Source organism: Pinus tabuliformis, chromosome 1_1, assembly GCF_031772625.1.
Source record: "Pinus tabuliformis cultivar Carrire ecotype Pingquan chromosome 1_1, CPIR1, whole genome shotgun sequence".
Classification (NCBI taxonomy): Eukaryota; Viridiplantae; Streptophyta; class Pinopsida; order Pinales; family Pinaceae; genus Pinus; species Pinus tabuliformis.
In genome coordinates, this window is record NC_142297.1 from 62,423,177 (window position 1) to 62,450,613 (window position 27,437).

Sequence of the window (27,437 nt, forward strand, 5' to 3'; positions counted from 1 at the left end):
CTGAATTCTTCGATGAAGCTGTCATTTGCAGTCTGAAAAGTTCGCCTGTTTGATGATTGCATATTTAAAATACACTCTGAATAGCACAAATTTCGGTGATGGATTTTAGGGTGGAAACAAAATTAAGATTTTAGAAGTGTTGTTCTATTTTAGGGCTGAGAAAACATTTCGCTCCTTTGCGCTGTACTCAATTTGGTGTATGTTATTTAAAATATGCACTGTGAACGCAAATTTGGGTGATCGTTTTTAAGGGAAAAAACATGAAAAAATTACGATTTTATTTAAAATATGCACTCTGGACATCACCAATTTGGGTGATGATTTCTAGGGAAATAACACGAAAAACTTTTAAAAGTGTTGTTCTATTTTATGTCCAGGAAAACATTTAGTTCCTTGTCCTGTCAAGCTAAAGAAGCTGGGTATTATTATCAAATGAAAGAATGGGATATTATATCTATAATTATATTTTTGGATCATCACTTATTTTAATTGAGATTTTATTGCATGGGAATTCAAAACAGAGAAGACTTGGACTACTCCCAAAAAATTAGTTTGTAAGAAAACATGGAAATGATGAATTACATAATAGATTACAGAAATAAAATTCAAGTGTATTCGATATTTTTAGACCTGTACCATATCGTATGGTATTCCCAAATAATTCATGGCGAAGTCGTTCAAAGTAGAATCAATTTCGAAATGTTTTGGGGTTTAACACTTACGGAACTTAATCTTATTTCCCGTATTATTTTTGGTTGATGACCAGAGTCATCAACTTTCGAGCCAACAGGAATGGCGCATTTGCAAATGTCTGAGATGCTCGACAACTTGCAGATCACGAGCCACGATGCACTAAACTTGAACCAGAGTTACAATGAACGCATTAGGCCACTGCTCGATGCTGTCGACACACTACGCAATCTTGGAGTAGTGAAAGAGGATATCCGGCTCCCTACTATTGTTGTTATTGGGGATCAGTCCTCCGGGAAGTCGAGTGTACTAGAATCTCTTGCAGGGATAAGCCTCCCATGTTGAAATATTAATTTTCCCGTACTGTTTCCAGAGAAAACGAGTACGCTTCTCACCACAAATTAAAACAGCAGACACCTGGACAACACTTTTGCCAAAGCAATTTTTTCCTGCAGCAGATAGAGCCGTGCGATATGGATGGGCAGCTGTCTGATTGAATGTACAGGGCCTACAGCAATGAATTTGACATGAAGTTAAATCTTCATTGACAGCCAGATTTATGAGTCGAGCGATAAATGAAATTTAATGCGGTTGACAGAGTTGGTAAAAATGGTAAACAACAGGTTTTATTGCAGACATGGGGAATGTACCGCAACATCCAGAAATCTCAGGAATTAGATTTATTTGTCTGCTGCTCCATACCTTGTCTTAATTTTCCAATCTTGTCATAATAATTTTAAGCAGTTTTTCTGGTGTGTTGTTTTTAATGTAATGAGCAGCAGCATAGAAGCAGAGCAATAGTAGTGTTAATCTCTTAGCAATACAGTGCAGCAGCACTCGAATGTAATTTCTGTTTTTTGAAAAAGAATGTGCAGCAACACGAGCTCAGATGAATGAAGCTTTCATGCACAGCAGTGCAGGGACTGTAAATGAAATGTAAGAGAGAAGCGCAGCAACGCTTGAATGTGATTGTGTGCTGTAGAGAAGAGTAGAAGCAGCAACGAAGGCACATCAGTGCAGAAAAGTAGACACACAGTGTGTAAGTTTTTAAGGAACAGAGACAGAGCTCTCTTTGTAATGCACAACAGTGCAAAAGTTTTTTTTTCTACGCAGCAGCGTGTTACAGCAATGCATTTTATAGCAGCGTGTTACAGCAGCGTTCTGAGCTGAAACAGAGTGTTACAGCAACATGTTTTGTAAATGCACAGGAGTGCAGTCAGAGCAATGCAGAGTGCAGACACAGCAGTGAAAAACAACGTGTGGATTTTTAAGAGGAGACAGAGTATTTTGGTTTACTGTAATGTACATCAGTGCAGACACAGTAATGTATTTTCTGTTTACAGCATGAAGTTTTTTTTAAGTTTTTGAACTGTCTTTAAAGTAGCCTTGTAGAAATCCCTCTATGTGAGGAAGGCAAAATTTGTATCAGTTGGTTTACTGTTTATGAATACAAGTTAAATTTTTCCTGTTTCTGTTACTCCGTCACCGTTGCTGAAACACCTCGTAACTCAAAAATTACTTGACGTCAAAAGTTTACGTTGCTGAAACACGACGATCAGCGTTGCTGAAACACCTGTTTCAGCAACTGAAAAAAAACTGTGTTGCTGAAACACCGTTTCCAGCAAACGAATTTTTCTGTTTTTCTGTGTAAAAACAGAGTGCGATTTTTGTCTGTTTGTTATGGGATTTATCAGAAAATTCCAACATGGTATCAGAGCTAGTCCAGGCTCTTTGAAGTGTCAAAGAAGCTGAAGGAAGGGTTTATTGCGGTAGCAACTTCACCAGCAGAGTGAAGGCTCAGCTAAGAAAGGATCCAGGTATTTCTCAGATTAATTTTTTGAGTTATTATTGAAGAAACAGTCAGTGATTTAAAAAAAAACACAGTCAAGTATTTGAAGCCTAGTTAAGAATGGCAAAATCAAAGAAGAAAGCCTCCAAGCCTGTTAAAAATGTGTCTCCCTCCTCTACTAAACTAGAAGGCAATCCATTAGAATACATTTTGTTTGAAACCCCAAAGTTTGATGGAAACTTTGATGTATGGGAAATAAAGATGAGAGCTTTCCTAATGTTTGAAGGGATTGAAGTCTGGGAGTCATTGATTGATGACAGCAAGATGGATAAAGAATCCATGGAGTATGATGCACAAGCAGCAAAGATTATCTTGGATGGACTCCCTGATTCTGTGAAGAAGAATCTAGGAAAATATTCATCAGCAAAGGATATATGGGACAGACTGGATGACCTTCATGCAAAGGGAGCACTGACCATGACAATGAGTCAAGAAGAACCCATCATAGAAGCTGAGAATGAAAAGCTTGACCTCATCAAGCTTCAAGTAAAAGAAAGGGATGAAGAGCTAGCTAAGCTCAAGAAAGAGCTTGACCAATGCAAGAGGAAACATCATGAAGAAGTCATATCTATGACAAATCAACTGAATGAAGCAAAGAAGCAGGCAGATGTCTTGTCAAGTCAACTTGAACAAAGGCACATAAGAGTGAACAAACTTGTAGAAGAGATTGGACAGTACAAGGCAGAGGTCTCCTCCCTTAAGTCCGAACTACAAGAAGCCAAGAAGCAGGCAAAAGGAGCTGAAAAGAAAGTGAAGAGCAGTCAAGCAAAAGATGAAGAAATCTCCAAAATGAAGACAGAGATTATCTCCTTCAAAATAGTAGCAGCTGAAGCTACTCGTAGCAAGGAAGAAACTGAGGGACAACTAGCAGAGAAAAATAATGAGTGTGAAAAGTTGGAAGAAGAGATTGTCCTCCTCAGGAAGAAGGTTGAAGGGATGAACAAGATCATGAAGAGCTCTCAAGCCTTGGATGATATGCTCAGCTATCACAGATCTCCATATGATAAATCAGGACTTGGGTATGTAGGTGAACCCTCAAACAAGGATGAAGATGCTTTAAGCAAAGGAGATGTGAAGAAGCCAGAAAGAAGGTATGATGCTCCTAGTTCCAGCAAAGGCAAGGAGAAAAATGAAGGCTGCAATAGAAGAAATCCTGCTCCAAGCATAAAACCAGCTCCAAGAAGAAATGTAGCTGATGTCAAAGAGGCAAGATGCAATGGTCATCAACAAAGGATCTCAAGGCAGCAAGGCTTCAGAAGTACATCAAGGAAACCTCCATCTCTCAGGTACCAAAGTTCATTTTTTGGTTATTGTTATGCTTGTTCAAACTTTGGTCATATGGCAAAAGACTGTAGAGCATTTCATGGAGATAGATGTTGTGGTCCCCGACAATCTCCAAGAAATAATTTCACAAGAAGAAATCATGAATTCTTATTCATGAATAAAGTTGAATGCTTCAAGTGTCATAACATTGGGCATATGGCACGTGATTGTAACTTAACATGGGCTCCTATGCAAGCTAGACCCATGCAAAAGAAGAAAGTTACACAAGTATGGAGAAGGAAGGAAATACAGTCAGAAAGTCTCTTGAGCTCTCCAGCCGATCTAAGTTTCTTTTGAGAAGATTCTGCTGAAAGAAGATAAAGCATACACTAAAGGGGAGCTTGTAATTTTTGTTGCTGAACTGTCTTAACAGTCACTCTTTGATGAAGACCTTTTCATAAGGGAAAGATATGAAGTTAAATCTGCCATAGAAGCAGAGAAGAAAAGTATGCAAAGCAAGAAGACCCTCACAGCAGTGGGAAGACAGAACATAAAACAGCAGTTTGGAAATTTTTGTTATGGAGCACATGCATTGAAATGCATAGCAATGGAAGGAATTTTCCTTCTATGTAATGTGAGAGAACATACTCACAGCAGAGTGAGTACAATACACATCAGTAAAAAAATGTAATGTTTTTCTTCATATGCAATGCAGCATGCAAAGAAATGCATAAATAAAAACAGGGACAACAGATTTTTAATGCACATGGGTGAATGATAATGTGCGGCAGCAGAGAAATGAAAGGAACTGCACAACAGTGCATTGTGTAAAAAAAATGATGAATAAAGACTAAGATTGTGTGAAGCAAGGGTGCATGAGAAAAAGCAGCAGCCTGTGTTATTTTTTGTGGAGAATGAAGTGCCAAGAGTATGGGCACACAGCAGTATGATGAAACAAAAGGAAGCAGCGTGATGGCAAGAAGGAGAAGCACAGTAGTGCGAAGAAAATGAAACCAGAACTAAGAGAGAATGAAGAAATGTGTTTTTACACAGCAATGCAAATAAGAAAATGCAGCAGCATGAAATTTTTGTTGAAGAAATGAAAGGTAATGGCACAGCAGCAGTGCGAGTGTAATCAATGAAGGGGAGCACGCAGTGCGCATTTTTGTTGTTAAATGTGAAAGGAATGCGCAGCAGCGCAAGAGCAATTTGAGAAGTTATTTTATGCACAACAGTGCAGTGATAGAGAGAGTGCTGAAACAGCAGTGCTGAAACAACAGTTGCTGAGACAGAGTTGCTGAGACAACATAATGAGACAGAGTTGCTGAGACAGCAATGCTGAGACAGAGTTGCTGAAACAGAGTGCTGATAGAGAGTTGCTGAGATAGCAGTGCTAAGACAGCTGTATATGCAGCAGCATAAATGTATTAAAAATTTTGCACATAGCAGTGTAATGTTTTTTCAGGAGAAGACAGAGTCTGTAATGAATAGCAGTGTAGTGCATATTGCACCCTGAGTACTATTGTGAAGAGCAATGCGAATGAAGATATTTTCACACACAATAGTGCAAAATATCAGGCAGACACAGTAGTGTCAATTTGGACAGATTGAAGTGCCTCTGAAGTAGGCATGTTGAAATCCCTCTGTTAAGAGGAAGATGCTCTCGCTGTGTTTTGGAGCAGCAATGCATTCTACAGGCGTGTTTCAGCAACTGTCTGCCAGATGCTGAAACACGTGTTTCAGCAACAGACTGTGTGACTGAAACTGTGTGTTTCAGCAACAGCCTGTGTGGCTGAAACTGTAATTTTCTGAGATAACAGAAATTGGTTGTGGAACTGAAGCGTTCCTTGGTGAATCCCTCTATTGAGAGGAAGATGCTTTTCAACATAGTCACAGGTGAATCCCTCTGTCAAGAGGAAGGTGCTCTTCAGCACATTGTTATGGTGAATCCCTCTGTCATGAGGAAGGTGCTCTTAAGCACAGTCTCAGGTAAACCCCTCTATTAAGAGGAAGACAATTTTAATTGGTTGTGGAACTGCATCAGAAGCAGTTGGTGAATTCCTCTATGTGAGGAAGTGTTTGGGTACGACAGAATGCCCAGCAGTTGAAATTAAAGGGGAGTGTTGAAATATTAATTTCCCCTGCTGCGTACTGTTTCCAGAAAACTAGTACGCTTCCCAGCACAAATTAAAACAGCAGACACCTGGACAGCACTTTTGCCAAAGCAATTTTTTCCTGCAGCAGATAGAGCCGTGCGATATGGATGGGCAGCTGTCCGATTGAATGTACAGGGCCTGCAGCAATGAATTTGACGTGAAGTTAAATCTTCATTGACAGCCAGATTTATGAGTCAAGCGATAAATGAAATTTAATGCGGTTGACAGAGTTGGTAAAAATGGTAAACAACAGGTTTTATTGCAGACATGGGGAATGTACCGCAACATCCAGAAATCTCAGGAATTAGATTTATTTGTCTGCTGCTCCATACCTTGTCTTAATTTCCAGTCTTGTCATAATAATTTTAAGCAGTTTTTCTGGTGTGTTGTTTTTAATGTAATGAGCAGCAGCATAGAAGCAGAGCAATAGTAGTGTTAATCTCTTAGCAATACAGTGCAGCAGCACTCGAATGTAATTTCTGTGTTTTGAAAAAGAATGTGCAGCAGCACGAGCTCAGATGAATGAAGCTTTCATGCACAGCAGTGCAGGGACTGTAAATGAAATGTAAGAGAGAAGCGCAGCAACACTTGAATGTGATTGTGTGCTGTAGAGAAGAGTAGAAGCAGCAACGAAGGCACATCAGTGCAGAAAAGTAGATACAGCAGTGTGTAAGTTTTTAAGGAACAGAGACAGAGCTCTCTTTGTAATGCACAGCAGTGCAAAAGTTTTTTTTTCTACGCAGCAGCGTGTTACAGCAATGCATTTTACAGCAGCGTGTTACAACAGCGTTCTGAGCTGAAACAGAGTGTTACAGCAACATGTTTTGTAAATGCACAGGAGTGCAGTCAGAGCAATGCAGAGTGCAGACACAGCAGTGAAAAACAGCGTGTGGATTTTTAAGAGGAGACAGAGTATTTTGGTTTACTGTAATGTACAGCAGTGCAGACACAGTAATGTATTTTCTGTTTACAACATGAAGTTTTTTTTAAGTTTTTGAACTGTCTTTAAAGTAGCCTTGTAGAAATCCCTCTATGTGAGGAAGGCAAAATTTGTATCAGTTGGTTTACTGTTTATGAATACAAGTTAAATTTTTCCTGTTTCTGTTACTCCGTCACCGTTGCTGAAACACCTCGTAACTCAAAAATTACTTGACGTCAAAAGTTTACGTTGCTGAAACACGACGATCAGCGTTGCTGAAACACCTGTTTCAGCAACTGAAAAAAAACTGTGTTGCTGAAACACCGTTTCCAGCAAACGAATTTTTCTGTTTTTCTGTGTAAAAACAGAGTGCGATTTTTGTCTGTTTGTTATGGGATTTATCAGAAAATTCCAACATCCCAACGGGGCAAGGGATTTGTACGAGACTCCCGCTTATTATGAGATTACAAAACTGCAAGCCGGAGGAATGTGAGATTGTGATTGAATACAATGGAAAAAGGAGGAAAATTTTAGAAGCAGAGATTAAACAAACGCTGGATACTGTTACGGAAGAGATTGCAGGAAGCCACAAGGGTATAAGTGATACGCCAGTCACACTTCATGTCAAGAAGACGGATGCTCCAGATTTGACCATGGTTGATCTACCCGGGATAACAAGGGTTGCTGTGCATGGGCAGCCAAGAGATATTTATGAACAGATAGCAAATATAATCAGACAATACATTACTCCCAAGGAGAGCATCATACTTAATGTGTTGTCCGCGACTGTAGATTTTCCGACCTGTGAGTCAATAAAAATGTCTCAGGATGTGGACCCACAAGGTGAAAGAACTTTGGCCGTGGTAACAAAAGTTGACAGAGCTCCTGAGGGTCTTTTGGAGAAAGTGACAAGGGATGCTGTCAATATTGGTCACGGTTATATTTGTGTGCGGAATAGAGTAGGGATTGAATCTAAAGCACAAGCAAGACAAAGGGAAAGTGATATGTTTAGAACAGATCCTCATCTTTCCAGCATTGATAAATCAATGGTTGGAATACCCATATTGGCAGAAAAGCTTATGCAAATCCAAGCAATGGGAATATGAAAGTGTCTTCCTGATATTGTCAAAAAGATTGATTCCACACTTTCCAAGAGGCAGGCAGAGATGGTTGCATTGCCTAGGCGTTTCTCTTCTTTTGCAGATGCGATGCTTGAATTTATGAAAGAAATGGATGCCATCAAGAGTACGTTAAACATGATTACTATAGTGGGGGACTTTGAAGAGTTCGAGGATGAACCTGATATGCATTGCACTGCTTGCTTGAACAGGATGTTCAAAACTTATTCTCATGATCTGCTGAAAGTAAGCGCAATATCAGGAGAACATTTTCTATCCCAGGAATTAATGTTACTGGAAGAGGCACAGGGAATCACTCTTCCGAAATTTTTACCCCCTCTCGCTCTTGTAACTTTGCTGAAGAATCACATTGATTCTGTGTCTGAGACAAGCAGAGACTTTGCTAGCAATGTCTGTGACTACCTGGACAAAGTCATCTGTCGCGTAATTGATGTTAAGACACAAAGCTATCCGAAGTTGCAGTCGGTATCGAGGAGAGCTTTTCAAGCTCTGATTGGGAGAAAGAAGGATGATTGCGTGAAGTATGTTGAAGATATGATGGAAATGGAGAAGCGGATAGTTCTCACAATGAATCCCAGTTATGCCGAATCCTTCTTCAAGTTGCAGGAAAAGAAAAAAGAATTCATTACGGCCTTGAAAAACAACTCAAAGACAATTTGCATCGAAGGCATCGGAGAAATTAAATTGGACAAAGTGTCAAACATCAGCAGTGGCGACCTCGAGGCGGCCTTCGAGTTGAAGATTAGCCTCATTGCTTATTGGAATGTGGTAAGGCTGAGGCTGGCTGACCAGATTCCACTCCACCTGCGGTTCATGGTGCAAAAGTTGGTTGAAAGCGACATTGTCGCCGAGATTGTAAAGCATGTGGATAAGCCATGTTTAAATATGATGGAGCAGGTGCATGAAGAAAGTCCAGTAATAGCTACTAAGAGAAAGAATCTCAATAACAAAGTTGAACGGTTGAGGCAGTCAAAATATGCTATGTATAAACTCATTGGTAGCTCTCAGAAGCTAAGTATCAATGATGCATAAAGTATTATCAATGGTTAAATACTGCTGCTCAGTAGTCTGCATTTGGTGCATTTCCATTTTCGTAGGTTTTGTCACTTCATCCAGTTCAGGTGTTGGTGAATTTCTGAAGTTGTTTACGAAGTTTCTCAGGACTATATACAAGTTATCTTTGAAGTTTCAGGATATCGTTATGGTTTTAAGTTAACTTCCATTTGGTTTAATATGCTTCATGGTTAAATCTTGGTGCTCATTATTTCGTGTTTTGTTTTCTGCATTTGCATTTTCATAGTTCTTTGTCACGTTAAGCAGCGCATGTGGAGATGGATTTGTAAATTATTTATGAAGTTTCTAGATATCAAAGTTTGAGATTCTTTTTAATTGATATACTAGTTATCAAGGTTTAAGCCGTCTCAAAACATTTTTTTAATTTATACTTTTTGGTTTTAGGTCTTGACACCTTATTCTTTGTTTTGGTTTTAGGTCTTAACACATCTTAAACTTTTAAGGTTGAATACTGTGCTGTACACTAACTTGCATTTTGTGCATTTACATTCTTGAGATTGAATGCTGCTGTTCACTAATTTGCATTAAGTTGAATACTGCTGTTCGCTAATTTGCATTTTGTGCACTTACATTTTAATTGCCTTCTGTGACGTGAACAAGTTTCTCTGTAAATTCACAGGTGTGAATTGTTTTATAAAGCTTCAGAGTTACATACCATATTTTGATGTTCTTAATGTTTCTGATGTTTCGATTAAACTTTATTTTCATTTGAAGTCTTAACATATATTTTAGTATTCTGAATTGTTAAACATTACTATCCATTCATCAGCACTTCGGGCATTTGCATTTTCATCTCTTTTCGCCTGAACAATTTGATAGGTAAATAGATTTGTAAATTTGTTGTAGTTTCTAATGTTCTTATGTTTCAAAACATTAATTATTCAGTATGTTTTGAAGATAACCCATATTACTGGTAATTGTTTTGAATTTCTGAGATGGTTTATTTTTCGTAAAAAGGGTTGTTTTGAATCTAGCTTGTTTTGAATCTCTAGATTGTTTTCAAGAGATAAGACTATCCAGCTTCAGGGAATAGTTTTTAGAATTCACATATATAAATCAATAAATTATTTTTCTAAGAAGAGATGTTGATAAAATATAAATATATGATAGCAGGAAAGGGATAGACTTATTTCAAAGAAAAGCGTTGAAAAAGAGAACCAGGAGAAGGAGAGCAAATTAAAAAATACATAAAATAGCAAAACCTAAAACTAAAGATAAAGAAAAGGAAAATATGAAAAAAGAGGAAAACAAAATTGAAAATAATCAAAGAAAACCAAAAAGATTAAAGTTAAACTGAAAAAATATCTAAACCCTATATCTAAAAGCTTAAAAAACAAAAGAAACAAAGAAAATTAAATATAGCTGCCACATCTAGGTGACTGGAAAGAGGAACTAAAATTGGTATCAGGTAACTTATTTTATAAATTATGTAGTTTTATGTATTATTATCAGTGATTTTGTTTACTCTGAGTAGTATATTTTATTTTATTTTATTTTATTTTTTTTCAGAGAGAAATCATCATATAGCTGAAGCCAGCAGAATTTTTTACGGCATAGTCTTTACAAATATTGTTCAAACATCTCCATAGCGAGGGGGTCATCAAATATGATCGAACATGGCTAGGGGGTGTGAAAGCCATCAGCCCCAGCCATTACATCATGCAAGTCATGTATATTTTATTATATTAACAGAATGATAACATTTTATAATGGACAAGAGAAAATTTTATATAACCCTCGTACATATTATAATGTTTAAATTTATTCTTTCAACAATTAAAACTAAATATAAAATAGAAATTCTAACAAAGTAATTTATGTTTATTAATATTATTTATTGTTTTATATTAATTTAAAGTTAAGTTGATCAAAGATTATATAACGAGAAATAAATATCACAAAAAAATTCATGAGTATTTAATGAAATTAATAATAATCAATAGTTGATGCAATTATTAATCTCCATTTTAGCTATTTTTTGGTATTATGGACATTATTCTATCTAGATTGATTTGTTATATTAATTCTAAGAGAGGACATTTGTGTTAGATATATAAAATTATTAAATATAATAACACCAATTTTTGTTATCTTTATAATTTACAACAATTTCAATTATTTTTATAGTAACTTATTTTATATATGTTGAGTTTTAAGGAAATATACCCTAATATCATATCCTCTTTATCCAAACACATTTTTCTCTCATTGAAAATTTGACATCAATAACTTGTGTATAAGATGATTTTAAATATGGAAGGCAAGAGGTTTCTTAAAATTGTTTGCAACTCTAGTCAAAACCACCTTAAATTCAAGTAAGGATGGCACAAGAATAAGGCCATTGGGAGATAGAGGAGATCATTTTGTAGAATAACAGTGTTAGTATTAAAGACATTGTTGCATCAAAATTTAATTATTATTAAATAGAGGGGTCATAAAAGTGTAAAAAAAACTACAATATTGTATTAAGGAGGCAATCAAACCAAATATTGAAAACTAGAAGTGTCTAGGCTTCTTTTGGAGTTATCTAAAGAAGAAAATTTATATTTAAAAACAAGAACAAACTTTCATAATCTCCATGTGAAACTAGGCATAAGTGATAAATTCCAAAAACACCATGGGAGGAAAGTGTATCTAACCTTTGTAACACTAAGAGGGTTGATTATGAAAAACAGTCTTAGATTTTCTAACTCATACTCATATTGGATCTACATTTCTAACTATATGTGACAATGCCAACCTTCTTGTCCTTTTAACTTGACAAAACTATGTTAATTTTGAAATGCTTCTTTTAATGTTTTTCAAGCATAGAAATAAAATTCTAAAAAAATATGAGTAATCACTTTATGCCCTAGAAACATCCAAAATACCATATTCACCATCATCATCGCCATAATCATTATATATTAGTATAGGAAATTTACACCACATTATAGTTGACCAGATAAACATAAATTATGAATTGGAATAGTAACATTATTTATTTTCATTATTGTTATTTTTGTCTTAAAAGCAAGTTGATTGAGGTTTGCTTCATGAATAATAAATTAATGTGCGAGAAACATCTTGCTTATAAAATTATTTAATGGCAATGACATTAGTAATATTTAGTTTCTAATATTAATCATTTTAACAATCAAAATAAATTATAAATAAGAATAGCAATGAAGTAGTATAGATTGTTTTTTTCAAATGGGGAAGAGAGTAAACTAACTAAACTTATTATTGCAAGTGTTCAATATTTATTTTGAATTGTTTGAGTATATTATATTGAAAAAAACATATAATTGATAGTCCTATAAAACTTAGATAGCTTACATCATTTTTATTATAATTAATATTTACATTTTTGTATTAAAACAAATTTTATTAGGATTTACTTTACACATAATAGATTGCATAAGAAATTTCTTACATATTATATATTATTGTAGTAAAAATAAACTAGCCTTTGCACGACATGTTGCAAAGGAAATTGAGTAAGGCATAAATTGAAGAAGAATCATGACATATAAAAATCATTGAAGATAAAAATTAGTAAACAAAATGCAATTCAAAGCTAGATGATAAAGAGAAACCATTTATCTTATGTCAAATTTGACAAATTTTATATAACCTTTCGAACATAGATTGTCTTTTAATCTTCAAAGATGGTATTTCAAGTTCCAATAGTAAATATTTGATTGATTTTGAAAAGTACAAGTAGTAGATGACATAAACTAAATAAAATGATATTAATTCATGAAAAATATGATAAAGGATTAAACATGAATATACGCAGAGGGTGATGATGAGAGTTAGCATTGACGTATTGGTTAGTGTGATGGCCTGGGCGCAGTCGTCAAGGATAATCTCTCAAATTGGTCAGATATTTCCTCTATATTAGGGTCAATTTCTCTCCCTCCTTCTTGGCTCATATCAGTGATCTATTTGACAACTTCATGGGTTTCCTCCGATCGCCACAACCATTTTCAGTAAACGCGATGGTCGCAATCGCTATTGCGCCATTTATAACAACACTTAGTCCCTTCTGGATCGGCGATGCGATGCGTGCGATGTGATGGTCACAAATCACTATCGCGCCTTCAATAACAATAGTTGGTTCCTCCCGGATTGGCGATGCGATGCGATGGTCGCATAATCGCAATCGGCAAACTCCACAACACCTTCACTTGGTTTGTTCAGATCAGTGATGCGACGCCTGCGATGCGATATTGTTTCGCACTGATACAGCATGAACCAATTTCAATAAAGTCCAATTAAGAAGATATCAGAAAATGCTATGCGTAAAAAGAGTTACCACAGAACTCTGATTCAAGCAAATTTCGTCTAGCATCACCTTAGAACAAGAGATGAATTCATAATTTATAATCCGTAATAAAAACAATTGAATTGATGCACATATACACAGATAAATCAACAGAAGACCATTAACTTGGATAATTATATTAATTGATAAAGCCTTCTTGCCATTATCCTTTACAAAAGCAAGCTTTTACATAGAGTGATTTAAAGCGTAAAACTTTACTATAGTTTATCTATCAGCGATATAATTAGCATGTTTTATTCTCAATTCTACTCTATCTTAAACTAGAAAAGCATGGAAATTGCTAGCTAAAGGACCCCATTCCCTTGCCTGTAGATTTTCTTTTATGAATTTTTGGAATATGTTTGAAGACTTTTTCCCTCTAAGTCACATGCTCCTGCATCAGACTCCTGAGGACAAAATTCTTCATGGGCTCCTGTCCATGAGCTCGTCTACAGATTTGCCCAGTTTCTGTAGGACGTCTTCTATAACCCAAGTAGCTTCAGCGGTTCGCTGTCCCTTCCATTTTACCAAATACTGGAAGTACTCTTGTCACCTTGTCTTCTTATGCACCTTTTTGTCCATAATTCTTTCTGGCTGTAAATTCCTTGCTGTGGGTAACTGTTTTACTCAGTGAATCTCTTGAGTCTCCTCACCCTGTGCTATATCATCTGCAGTTTCATTCTCATACTTATACAAGTCTGCAACATTAAAAATTGGTGATATTCCCACATCAGGTGGTAATTGAATCTCATAAGCATTTGCAGAGAATTTCCTCACTGTTTTGCACGGTCCAATTTTCTTGAATTTCAATTTATTATACTCTCTCTTTGGAAATCTTTCCTTTTTGAGATGTGCTAAAACCAAATCCCCAACTTCAAAGTTCACCTCTCTTCTCCTCATCTCTGCTCTGTTTTTGTACTTGATGTTGCTATCCTGCAGTTGTTGCTTCACTTGTTTATGTATTGCCTGCGTTTCTGAAGCAAAGTCTTCACCCTCTGCACTTCTCATTTTTTATTTTCCCAAATTTCTTAATTCAGATATTCCTCTTGGGTGCATCCCATAAACAATATGGAATGGACTCTATCCTGTGCTCTTGTTAGGTGAGTCATTATATGCATACTCAACTTGTGCTAACACTTGATCCCATTGCTTTGGATGTTTTGCAGTAAGGCTCCTCAACAGATTGCCTAAACTTCTGTTCACAACTTCAGTCTGTCCATTAGTTTGTGGATGATAGGCAGAACTGAAACTTAATTTAGTTCTCAGCTTTTTCCATAGTGTTCTCCAAAAATGTCCAACAAATTTGGAATCCCTGTCTGAGACAATATTTTTGGGCAACCCATGCAATTTTACAATCTCCTTAAAAAACAAATTAGCAATGTGAGAAGCATCACTAGTTTTATAACATGGAATAAAGTGTGCCATTTTTGAAAATCTATCCACTACAACAAAAATTGAATCATAACCTCTTTGCGTCTTTGGTAACCCCAACACAAAATCCATACTTACCATATCCCAAGGCCTATCTGGAATTGGTAATGGGATATACAAACCTGTGTTTTGGCTTCTTCCTTTTGCATATTGGCAGACTTTACAATTTCTTACATACTTCTCCACTTTAGATTTCATTTTCAGCCATAAATAAAATCTATTTAGTTGTTCAAAAGTCTTCTCTACACCAAAATGTCCTGTAAGTCTTCCACTATGTTTCTCTTTGATTAAATTCTCTCTCATTGAAAAGTTTGGTATGCACAGCTGATTTTTCTTAAATAACAGTCCATCCTGTAAGAAATAATCCAACCATTTGCTTCTCTCCATCAAAACAGGGTTTTTACAAGCCTCAAATTGCCTCTTTAAAATCTGAATCGGTCTCATATAATTCCTTAAGAAAATGAAAACCCAACACTTGGATTTGACTCTCTTGAAGCAATACATTTCTCCTACTTAAAGCATCTGCAACTTTGTTTGACTGCCCATTTACATGCTTCAAAACAAAATGGAAACCTTGAAGATATTCTACCCACTTAGCATGTTTCTCGCTGAGCTTTCGCTGCTGCATTATAAACTGTAATGCATGGTTATCTGAATAAAGAATAAATTCCTTTGATAGTAAATAATGCCTCCATTTCTTTAATGACTGCACAACTGAGTAGAACTCTTTATCATAAGAAGAATACTTCTTTTTTGAATCATTTAGCTTTTCACTAAAATAAGCTATTAGTCTATCTTCTTGGCTTAAAACTCCTCCAATTGCTTATCCGATGGCATCACACTTTACTTGAAAAGGTTTGTTAAAATCAAGAAGGACCAAAACAGGGTTTTCAATGATTTTCTTCTTTAACAGCTGAAATTTTTTCTCTGCTTCAACAGTCCATTTAAATCGTTGTTTGTCCTTCTTTATGGTCTCAATAATAGGCGCATTGATCTTACTAAAATTCTTAATGAATTTTCTGTAAAAACTAGCAATACCATGAAAACTCCTTACCTCAAAAACACTCTTGGGTGAAGGCCACTCCATAATCGCCTTGATCTTCTCTAGATCCATCTTCAACCCTTCAGCAAAAATAAAAAATCCCAAGTACACCAGCTCCTCTTTCATGAATGAACACTTCTTCAGATTCAACAACAATTTTTCTTGTTGTATGTTCTGTAAGACATAATTTAAATGCCTCACGTGCTCCTCCTTAGACCTGCTATAGACTAATATAACGTCTAGATATACTATTACAAACTTGCCAATGAACTCTTTAAGAACTTCATTCATGAGTCTCATGAATGTACTTGGTGCATTTGACAACCCAAAAGGCATTACTCTCCACTCATATAGTCCTTCATTTGTCTTAAAAGCAGTTTTCCACTCATCCCCTTCTCTTATTCTTATCTGATGATACCCACTTTTAAAATTTAGTTTTGAAAAATATTTTGCTCCACTCAAGCAGTCCATTAAATCTTCAATTCTTGGTAATGGAAATCTGTACCTGATTTTGATTTTATTGATGGCCCTTGAATCTGTACACATTCTCCAGTGTCCATCTTTCTTTGGGCTCAGTACTGTTGGCACTGCGCAAGGACTCAAGCTTTCTCTGATCAGCGCCTTGTCAAGCAATTCTTATACCTGTTTTCTAACTTCTTCATTTTCTGTAAGAGCCATTCTATACACTACTTTGTTAGGTAGGCTTGCTCCAGGAATCAAATCTATATGATGACTGATTCTTCTAATGGGTGGTAATTCATTAGGCAAATCATCAACAATAATATCACAATATTTCTCCAACATTTCTTGAATTTCAATGGGTAAATCATAAACTTTAGTAGAGTTCATTATTACCTTCGGATTGCGAATTACAGCAAAATTTACCTCATTTTCTTCAATCTGCTTCAAGTATTCATTTCCTCCCAATAACAGAGTTTTTGGATCAATATTCTATCATGGTACATCTTCTTCTTGCAGAGGCAACGACATATGATTGACACCATCCTTTCCAAACTTGTAGGTGTTTCTTTTCCCATCATATATGGCTCCTCTATCATATTGCCAAGGTCTTCCAAGAAATATGTGACACACATCCATGGGCATCACATCACAAACAATTTTATCTTTATACTTAGCCCACTTGAAATTCCACTTCACACTGTTTATTTACTAACAGTTGATGTCCCTTTTGCAACCAACGCACCTTCTAAGGTGTTGGATGCTGCATTGTCTTCAGCTTCAATTTCTCCACTACTTCTGTGGATACCAAATTATTAGTGCTTCCACTATCAATGATCATCTGGCAACATTTCCCTTGAACTTTACACATTGTCCTGAATAAAGTCTTCCTTTGTGACGGTTCAACCATCTCCTTTGCTGGCTTAAGTAGAACTTTATTAACTACCAAAGATTCTCCTCTTTCTGGTATATTTTCTTCTTCTGCGACTACTACCACCGGTGCTTCTCCCTCAACTGGAGAAACAATTTAATTCCTCTGATTTGTTTCTACATTCTCCGGGCACTCAAAAGCTCTGTGTCCCATTGTGTTACATCTGTAACATCTTATTTCTCTGCCTCTCCCTCTAGAAAAACTCCCTCTGCCTCTTGCATCAACTCCTGCGGGTGCATGCTGGGTTGAGCTGCTGCTAGCTCCATCTTTAGGTGTTGTAGATCTTCGTCTACCACCTTGACTTCCCCTTCCTTAGAAAGTACCTCTCCCTCTGGCAGACTGCTTCCTCATGATATTTTCTTCAGCTTTCAGTGCTATCTAATAAGCTTCCTCTACTGTTTTAGGAGACAGTAGACGTATCTCATCTTGAATGTCCATCCTGAGGCCATTCATATATCTAGCCACCTTCCCATCTATATCTTGGGCTTTTCCAGCTCTTATGCTTACCTTATAGAGCTCCTTTGTATATTCTTTCACTGTCAAAGATCTCTGTCTAAGATTTTGCATCTGTCTAAACAATGCTTGCTGATAATTACTTGGCAAAAATTTACCTCTTAACTTTGTTACCATTCTGCTCCAATTCTTGATTGGTTGCTTGCCAAGTCTCTTCCTTTCTGCCTGCACACCATCCCACCAAAGCGTTGCATGGCCTTTTAACTTGGTGACAGTGAACTTCACTTTCTTCTTATCTTCCGTTTCTTCATAATCAAAGAATTTCTCCATGCCACTAATCCAGTCTATCAATTCTTCTGGATCCAGTCCTCCTTGATATACTGATACCTCAGTCTTTGGCCTGGCGGTGGATCTCAACACTGATTGAAAGAACCTCATATTAGGGGTAATTTCTACAGTGTCCTCCTCTGTAGCTTCAATCTCAAGTTCACTAACATCTCCATCATCTATGTTTCTATATGAAGTTAATGCATCCAATCTAGCTTGCATCTGTTGAACATCGTCCATTACTGCAGCGTTTGCAACAGGTCGTCCTCTTCCACCAAGTCCTCGTCCTCTTCCAACTCTAAAAGCCATAGCGACTTTCCTTATCCTACTTCTGAGATTCAATCCAATGTCAGTTGGCGGCTCTGATACCACTACTGATGGTCTGGGCGCAAGCGTCAAGGATAATCTCTCAAATCGGTCAGATATTTCCTCTATATTAGGGTCAATTTCTCTCCCTCCTTCTTGGCTTGTATCAGTCATCTATTTGACAGCTTCATGGGTTTCCTCCGATCGCCACAACCCTTTTCAGCAAACGCGATGGTCGCAATCGCTATCGCGCCACTTATAACAACACTTAGTCCCTTTCAGATCGGCGATGCGATGTGTGCGATGCGATGGTCGCAAATCACTATCGTGCCCTCAATAACAATAATTGGTTCCTCCCGGATTGGCGATGCGATGCGATGGTCACAAAATCGCAATCGACGAACTCCACGACACCTTCACTTGGTTTTTTCGGATCGGCGATGCGACGCCTATGATGCGATGTTGTTTCGCAATGATATGGTGTGAATCAATTTCAATAAAGTCCAATTAAGAAGATATCAGAAAATGCTATGTGTAAAAAGTGTTACCACAGAACTCTCATTCAAGCAAATTCCGTCCAGCATCACCTTAGAACAAGAGATGAATTCATAATTTATAATCCGTAATAAAAACAATTGAATTGACGCACGTATACACAGATAAATAATGCTTCCGACCTGCGCTCCCCCCTTCTGAGAGTCCCGTAGTCTTTTATTTATAATTAATTGATAAAGCCTTCTTGCCATTATCCTTTATAAAAGCAAGCTTTTACATAGAGTGATTTAAAGCGTAAAACTTTACTATAGTTTATCTATCAGCAATATAATTAGCATGTTTTATTCTCAATTCTACTCTATCTTAAACTAGAAAAGCATGGAAATTGCTGGCTAAAGGACCCCACTCCCTTGCCTGTAGATTTTTTTTTTTTGAATATGTTTGAAGACTTTTTCCCTCTAAGTCACATGCTCCTGCATCATAGTGTGAGTTTTTTGTGATAACTTACAAGGAAAGCGAACCATCAGAGAGGCAAATAACAATGACATCTAGGAAGGGTATGGATGAGTGCTTGTCCAATTCCATTATAAATTGGATATGTGAGGAAATGTTGTTGAGGTGATGAAGAAAAATATTCCTGGGGCCACACTACGGAAGTTTCATGAACAAATTTGTACCAACATTTGGGTTTCTAATGCCAAGAATTAAGGACCATCGAATCAAAATGCTCCATAAATATATTTGCCACAACCAAAGATAGGGAAGACCCCATTGTCATTCTTTCTATCTGTTCATAGAAAATACCATTGTAGGAGAAGAAGGTAGAGGATAGACAAATTTTAATAAGGTTAAGGGTTTCAAGATCGACCAACTTGGATATTAATTCTAAAGCTTCAGGAACAAGGATTTTGGTAAAGAGGGAGACAACATCAAAGCTGACGAAGATGTCATTGGGATCAAAATGAATGGATTTGTCCTTTTGGATGAAGTTGGGGGAATCTTTAATGAAATAATAAGATGTACCAAGAAAGGTTTGAAGCTTGGTGGCTAGGAAGTGAGAGAGTGCATGAGTGGGGGCTCCATTAGCACTCACTATGGATTTTAAGAGGATATCCTTTTTATGAATCATTGATTACCCATAGGTTCTGGGGGTCATAGGACGCTGAGGGATAAGCCGGTTCTGAGTAAGAGGATCAAGAAGAAGAAGAAAAATCACACTTGTTATATGTTGTAGCACTTATTGCACCCAAATTTAAGAGTTACAAAACCTCAAATCCTTGAAAAATTTCAACTTCAAAATCAAATGCATTCTCTGTGATTACGCCTATGGTGGTCATATAAAAAACAACAAAGAAAAACCTCGAATATTACATGATGGATTTAGATCCCAACTGGACTTGATGATCTTCAGATAATGGATTTGGTCTATTTTGCATGCCACAATACTTAGGATTCAAGCACAAGTTGCTCAAGATGCTGCATAACATATTCATTGTTTCTTCTCTTTAAATATCTTCTCTTCCTTTAAGCACATCCCATTCTCTACACATAATGTAAGCTCAAATTTGTTATATAGTAAAAATTGAACCTATTAATCATGGAATTGGCACAATTATAAATCTTTTACAAGCAAGATATATTTTGTTCACGCATAGCAGACTATATCATATGTGGAAAGTCCTCATCAACAACTATATTCCCATTGTAGTACGATACATAGAAGAATATTATCCTCATGATGCCAATAACAAGCAATATCAGTGACATATAGGGTTCTTGTCCCCTGCCTAACCAATGGAGAAGAATGAAATATAAAGTAAACAAATTATTTATGGAGGTGCAACAACTCCATCTTTGTATGCAAGTGGTCAATGGCTTCTTATGCATGTATTAACAAAATGTTCATTTGATGTGCATTGCTTTCTTATGTGCCATCAAATTTGCACTCTAAAGTTATGGGTGGCACATTCCATAGTTTCTTATTAAATGGTTTACACATCCTTTGTTGCTTTCATATTTGTGTTGAAACACTACATACTAATTTTTCAAACTGCAATGTTGTGCTCTGCAAAATTATTGTGTATACAAGGCAATGATGATATTAGTCAAGGGAAAAAAATGCTGAAATTTTGTCAGATTTGGACATGGGCAATATTTCATGGAGTCCCTAAGGTTCGAAAGGTGTAAGAAATTATATTTATATCATCATTTATAATCAAAATTGGTAAATAGGCAACCCAATTCAATTTAGAGTAAATAAATCACAAAAATTGTTGTTTCTCACTGTTACCTTTAGATTGGGCAAACTCACCAGATGATATCCTAACTTTGTATAGAGGCCCCCTCCAAGGGATTGCACAAGGCTGCTTGAAAATCAATTTGAAGAGCAGCGTATTGGAAACTTCAACCAACTATTGTGCATGGAGGTAGAGGAGACATATGAATTGCCAAATCTCCCAACATTTACGACACTAAATCCTATAAGCCTCACCTGGCACACACCCTCTCAAAGGTTATTGTTTTGCAAAGATTTTTTACTCAAAGTACTTCATATAGATTTTCTAAGTAGATAACCCATCAAGATTATTCAACTATGCAAGAGCACTCTAAGCAAGGTTGCCTTATGGGGCATAGGCTAAGGGGCATCTAAAGTGCCCTGCTCCTTGCCATCTTTTCTAGAAATTATGTTGAATATTTTGTCATCCAATTTTCTGGAAATTCAAACCTTAAACTCTATCAAGAAATTTTTTCAATCCATGCAATTGATAAATGTACCCAAGGCATTTCAACCTATTTTGAACAATTGAACAATGTATAATTCAGAGTCTGCAATTATATCAATCACAGGATTCTCATGAAATGAGGGCAATTTAGTTAGCCATATTACATTGTATTATGCAGATTCTATATTTATAAAAGCACACAAAATTAAAATGGGTAGCCCCAATTTTGGTGCTACTAAGACTATGAGAAATAAACGCTTTGCAAAAATGTACACAAACACAATGGAAATTTCGAGTTTCAAATTATTCTAACTGGATTGTGGTTCGATAAAGAGTATTCATGATGATTGGTGCAACTTCCAAGATTATCACGCGTAGTTGAGATCCTAACATGGACACAAGCTAGAGTCGTTTGTGCGGTTGGGAAAGCGGTTGCGAAATGGATGGACTTGGGACTGAGTAGCAACCGTCATCCAATTCAAATCAATGGATAATCATAACCCAATCGTCTAACAAAATATCGAATGACACAAAGGCAGTTAGGAGAGTGCTTTTCAGAGGTGAACACCTTATGACGTAAATATTTATAAGCTTAACTTTAATGATTTTGATTTTGTGCCTATAAATATTTGTAAGATTTTAAATTACAAGTATATTAGTAAATTGAATTGATATACCCACTCTAATCCTCAGACTCAAAGTAACCTAGTCTTACAATTTCAAAATAATTTATAAATATCATAAAATTATATACTTTTGTTTGTTTTAAAAGCTAGGAGGGACTAAGCTCCTCGCTTCTAACCAGATTCTGAAATTATAGCATTAATGACATGGAAAATTTGAAGACATGGCATTAAAGTTATGTGAGATTTAATTTACGCATGTTTGTATGAATTTCTAAGTCTAACTTATATTTAATTATTCAGTGGTATTATACGTTTCAATTTATCCATGAATTTTTATTTTTTTTCCTTTTAATGTCATGAGAATTTTTTAAAAATTAAACTGAACTATATCGTTAAATTTTGAACTTATATGGAGCTATATATTCTTGTTCTACTTTCCTCATTTAACTAAATTAAAAAGATAAAAATTACGAAATAAAAACATTTAGTCAAGGTTTGTGTGGCCACCAATTGGGGTTGCCCCAGTTGCCATGATTGATGCCTTCTCTGGCAATGCCGCGATGGTAACACCATGTAGCCTTCTTAGCGGTCATTCTATGTGGAGACAGAGATGTTGGAATGTAATTTCAACTGTAGCAACAGTTGAAAAGGTATCGCACTTTCACCTGCAAACAATCCCAGCAGTCCATCTGTCTTTATTCCAACGGGTATTATTTGTTTCGGCTTATTCACGCCACCGCCATAAGTGCCTTTTCGCCCTTTACCTGTTTGTATTCCCAAAGCAGGAGGAAGATCAGATCCGGGCTTTGCGCCATAACTACTCACCAAACAACATTAAAGAAGAAGCATGGCCGAGATGGAGAGTACCAGCCTCGAGCCAGCTGCAACATTTATCAGTCTTGGGTTTTAGCACAACCGACTCAAGAAATACAGCAAAAGATCAGATTTGTTCATTATGTGCAGCAGAGACTCTGTCAGAGAGTTGAGGCGGTTGATGGATAAGTTATGACCGCTTCCTGCACTATATATGTGTAGACATAGCAGTGTAGAAAACAGAGAGATAGAGAGCAAAGGGGAGAACGCAGCAGCATGAAGTTTTGCAGGGCAATACGCTGCAGCGCGTATGTGCTAAATGAATGCAAACACAGATTGAAGTGCCTCTGAAGAAGGCATGTTGGTGAATCCCTCTGTTAGAAGGAGGATGCTATTTGTGTGGAACTGAAGCATTCCTGATGTAATCCCTCTGTCAAGAGGAAGATGCTTTTCAGCATAGTTTGGTGAATCCCTCTGTCAAGAGGAAGATGCTCTTCAGCATAGATCGGTGAATCCCTCTGTTGAGAGGAAGATGCTCTTTAGCATAGATTGGTGAATCCCTCTGTTAAGAGGAAGATGTTTTGTAACAGCAATTGTGAAATCCCTCTACGTGAGGAAGACTTATTTTATCATTTAGTTTGTCGTTTATAAATAGAAGTTTCTTTTTGCCTGTTGCTGTTACACCGTAAGTCGAAAAATACTTCACGTCAAAAATCCCTGTTGGTGTTACACCGTAACTCAAAAAATACTTGACGTAAAAAAATTACGTTGTTGCAACACCACGAACAGCATTGCTGCAACACAAGTTACAGCAACTAAAAAAAACTGTGTTGCTGCAACACCGTTTCCAGAGAACGAATTTTTCTGTTTTTCTGAGTTAAAAACAGAGTATTTTTCTGTGTCAAAAACAGAGTATTATTTTGATCAGTTTTTGATCCTGAGGCAAAGTAGAGTATTATTTTATGCTCTGTTCTTGTGTTTTTGAATTATCAGAAAACAGAGTATTACTCTCTATTCATATTTTTGTTGTTTCAGAATTTATCAGAAAATTATCAACAGTGGAAACATAGGATTTTTCCACTGTATTTTGTTTGGAATAACGAGAAATTCCCGACAAGAGAAGGGCCATCATTTGGAGCTTCCTTCCATTGCCACAGATGGTCCCTTTTCTAAGCAGTGCCACGATGGGCAAACCATGTAGGCTACTCCAACGCTAATTCATTCGATGTGGCTTATGAATATGATTGAGAGAGCGAGGCCACCATTTGAACCTGCCTTCAATTGCCACGAATGATCACTTTTCCAGGTAACGCTACGATGGTCACACCATGTAGGTTTGCCTAACACTACTATTTATTTTCTTCTGAATAACTGACGAGCTAATGTGGTTGAACGTCTGTGTCCAAAATGGTGAAAAAGCGAGACTTGTACGTTGCAAAATATCCAACAGGTTTACATGACATGCTCAAACATTTTGAAGATACAATGCTGTTGCAGCAACTGGGGCAAAGCAGGAAACCTCAGATCTTGGGAATCGTGGGGTTAGGTGGCGCAGGAAAAACAACGTTGGCAAAAGAATTCTTCAATAGCAAGAATTCAGATTATGAAACATCCTGCTTCTTATCTGACGTGAGAGATCATGCTGCCAAAGGTTCTTTAAATCTATTGCAGAGAAAGCTTCTTAATAGCTTGACTGGATTGGATCAACCAGTAGACAACATTGATGAAGGTAAAGCGATGCTCATAGACCCTCTCAAATCTTCCAACGCCTTGGTAATCTTGGATGACGTAGACGATGTGAATCAGGTTGATGCACTTCTGCATGTTCAAATTCATGATCTCCGCTCAGGTACCTTAATATTGATTACATCTAGAGATAAGCATGTTCTCAGAAGCTCAACAGTTGAAAAATCATCAATTTATAGGCTAACTGGACTGAACACACAACACTCCCAGGAGCTTTTCTGCTCCCATGCCTTCAACCAACCCTATCCGCTCCCAGGATTTGAATCTCTGGTGGATAGATTCTTAGAAGGTGCTTGTAATGGTGTTCTCTTGGATGGTGTTTAGAAGAGGGCGGAATTCCCAAATCTCTTATGGCTCCGCTGTAATAAGTGTCCCATCTCTTCATTGCCTTCTTCAAATCCAATGAAAAATTTAAGGGTTCTTCAAGTTTCGAGGAGTGAATTAAAAACATTTTGGCAAGATGAATAACAGGTAAATAGGAATTTGTTGGTAAATAGCAATTCACTACTGAGTGATTACTTGTTATTAGTGTTCATGGTACACCGCTGAGTATTGGATGAATCTAACATTTTTCACATATACATATGGATTTCTTGTTTATCATTACGAAGATTGGCCCCCCCCAAAAAAAAAACTGGCAAGACAAGAATTTAAAAAAAAACATCATCTACATTTACAACAAATTCTCATATCATTTTCATGGTATTATAAAACATCTTTATATATAAAATATTTTCTTGAAGTAAGCATTTTGCAAGCAGGGACCTTCATAATATATATAATCTCTTCTAAAGTAAGCATTTTGCAAGCACCTTTGCAGCTGCGGGAGTTAGAGATTTTTGCACCCCTGTTGACTATTCCGAAGCCCATAGAGTAGTTGAAGGACCTTGAATGAATTGAAGGGTGGATGGCCTCATGGTGCATGGCAGAGTGCAGATGACAAAATTTTGAGAAGAAATCTGTGATCTAAGGCCTTGGTGTTAAGAAACTGCTCAGAAATCATTTCAATTTGGTCACTTATCAAGCCTCCAACATATGGAGCATAGGGAAAATTTTGGGGCTAATATTTGTAGGTGGGTTAATTTTATATTTTTTCCAAAAAAGCTTTGCCAATTTCATTTTCTATTTTTATTTTATTATTTTTATTTATTTTTTATTATATATATATATATATATTGAAAATAGTTCGCCCAAATTTTATCCTATAAAATTATTTTACCTTAAAACTTTCCAAAAATTAATAAACACTATATAAAATAATAATGAATTTGAATATTTTTACAAAAGTATATTCAAACATTTTATACTTTGCATGTTAGCAACTATTAAGCTTTGCCAAGGTTTTAAAATAGATTTGTATCCTTACAATTTTCCCTGATGGAGTAGGGTAACTACATGAAATTGAAGAGGATTCCAAATTCATTCAAAAACTTAACTAAGCTTACATATCTCGATTTGAGTGGTTGCAACAGATTAGAGCTAAACGCTTAATTATCTTTATAGTTTACAAGATAAAAATATATTTTGAGAGGGGACGCCTTAAGTCATAATTATATTTATAGTTTACAAAATACAAATAAATTTTTAGAGGGGAACACCTTAGGTCATAATTATATTTATAGTTTACAAGATAAAAATAAATCATGAATCAGAATAACAACATAATTTATTTTTATATAAACTAAGTTGATTGACGCTTGTATTTTATGAATAATAGATTAACGTGTGAGAAATATCTAACTTATAAAGTTATTTCATGACAATGACATTAGTAATGTCCAATATCTATTATTAATCATTTTAACAATCAAAATCAATTATGAATAAGAATAGTAATAGAGTAGTATAGATTGATATCTTTTAAACACAAGATGGAAGAGAGTATTCTAACTAAACTAATTATTTCAATTGTTCAATATTTATCCTTGAATGCTTCAATATATTATATTGGAAATAAGATATATTAACACAAGATGGAACATATAATATTTCTATAAAGCTTAATTTCTTGTATTTTTATATTATAATTAATATTTATAGTTTTGTATTAAAACCAAGTTCATCAAGATTTAATTAAATGCATATTTAATTAATTAAATTTTATATCATTTATATAAAATGATTTGTGCATTGTTTATTAGATAAGGTATCTATATATAATTATAATTGAAATTATGTGCAAATATTTATTGTATTAAGTAAAGAGTGTTAATAAGTGAAAAATAAATCCTTAGAAGTTTGAAACTAAAATCTAAATATTTTAAATATAAATTTTTGATTGTTTTTAATGAGTATTATTAAAATTTCTTTTAAAAAATGGTTGGAATTTTTTTTATTGAAGATGAAGATGAAGATGATGATTGACGTTTGTCTATGGAACCTTAAGAAAGTAAGAGATTAATTAAGGATTTTTAATATTTTATTTATATGATCAAAGAGAAGCGAAATAAACATTCCTAGATCACATAGTTCTATTGATTGAACAAGTCAAGAAGGTCGGTAGTTTGGAAAATGTTTTGGAAATGAGAACGAAAGTGAGTAAGAGCTAGGAAATCTAAGCAAAAGTGTTTTTCATATTCAACCCTCTTAGTAGCACACAGTTGACAAATTATTTCATCCCAACGTGTTTTGGGAATATACTAATGTCTGTTTCACTTCAAAGCTTTTGATAATTATTTCTTATCTT

General features: G+C 35.9%; 1 protein-coding gene and 1 pseudogene across 1 annotated transcript; both read left to right on the plus strand.

The window, feature by feature from the left end:
- The first annotated feature begins 792 nt into the window (after positions 1 to 792).
- On the plus strand, positions 793 to 9,048 carry LOC149211568 (dynamin-related protein 4C pseudogene; annotated as a pseudogene).
- Positions 9,049 to 24,412: 15,364 nt separating this feature from the next.
- LOC149211569 (disease resistance protein RUN1-like) lies at positions 24,413 to 25,075 on the plus strand. Its single transcript, XM_089388433.1, has one exon. The coding sequence runs from the start codon at positions 24,413 to 24,415 to the stop codon at positions 25,073 to 25,075; it is 663 nt and encodes a 220-aa protein (XP_089244559.1).
- The last annotated feature ends 2,362 nt before the right edge of the window (positions 25,076 to 27,437 follow it).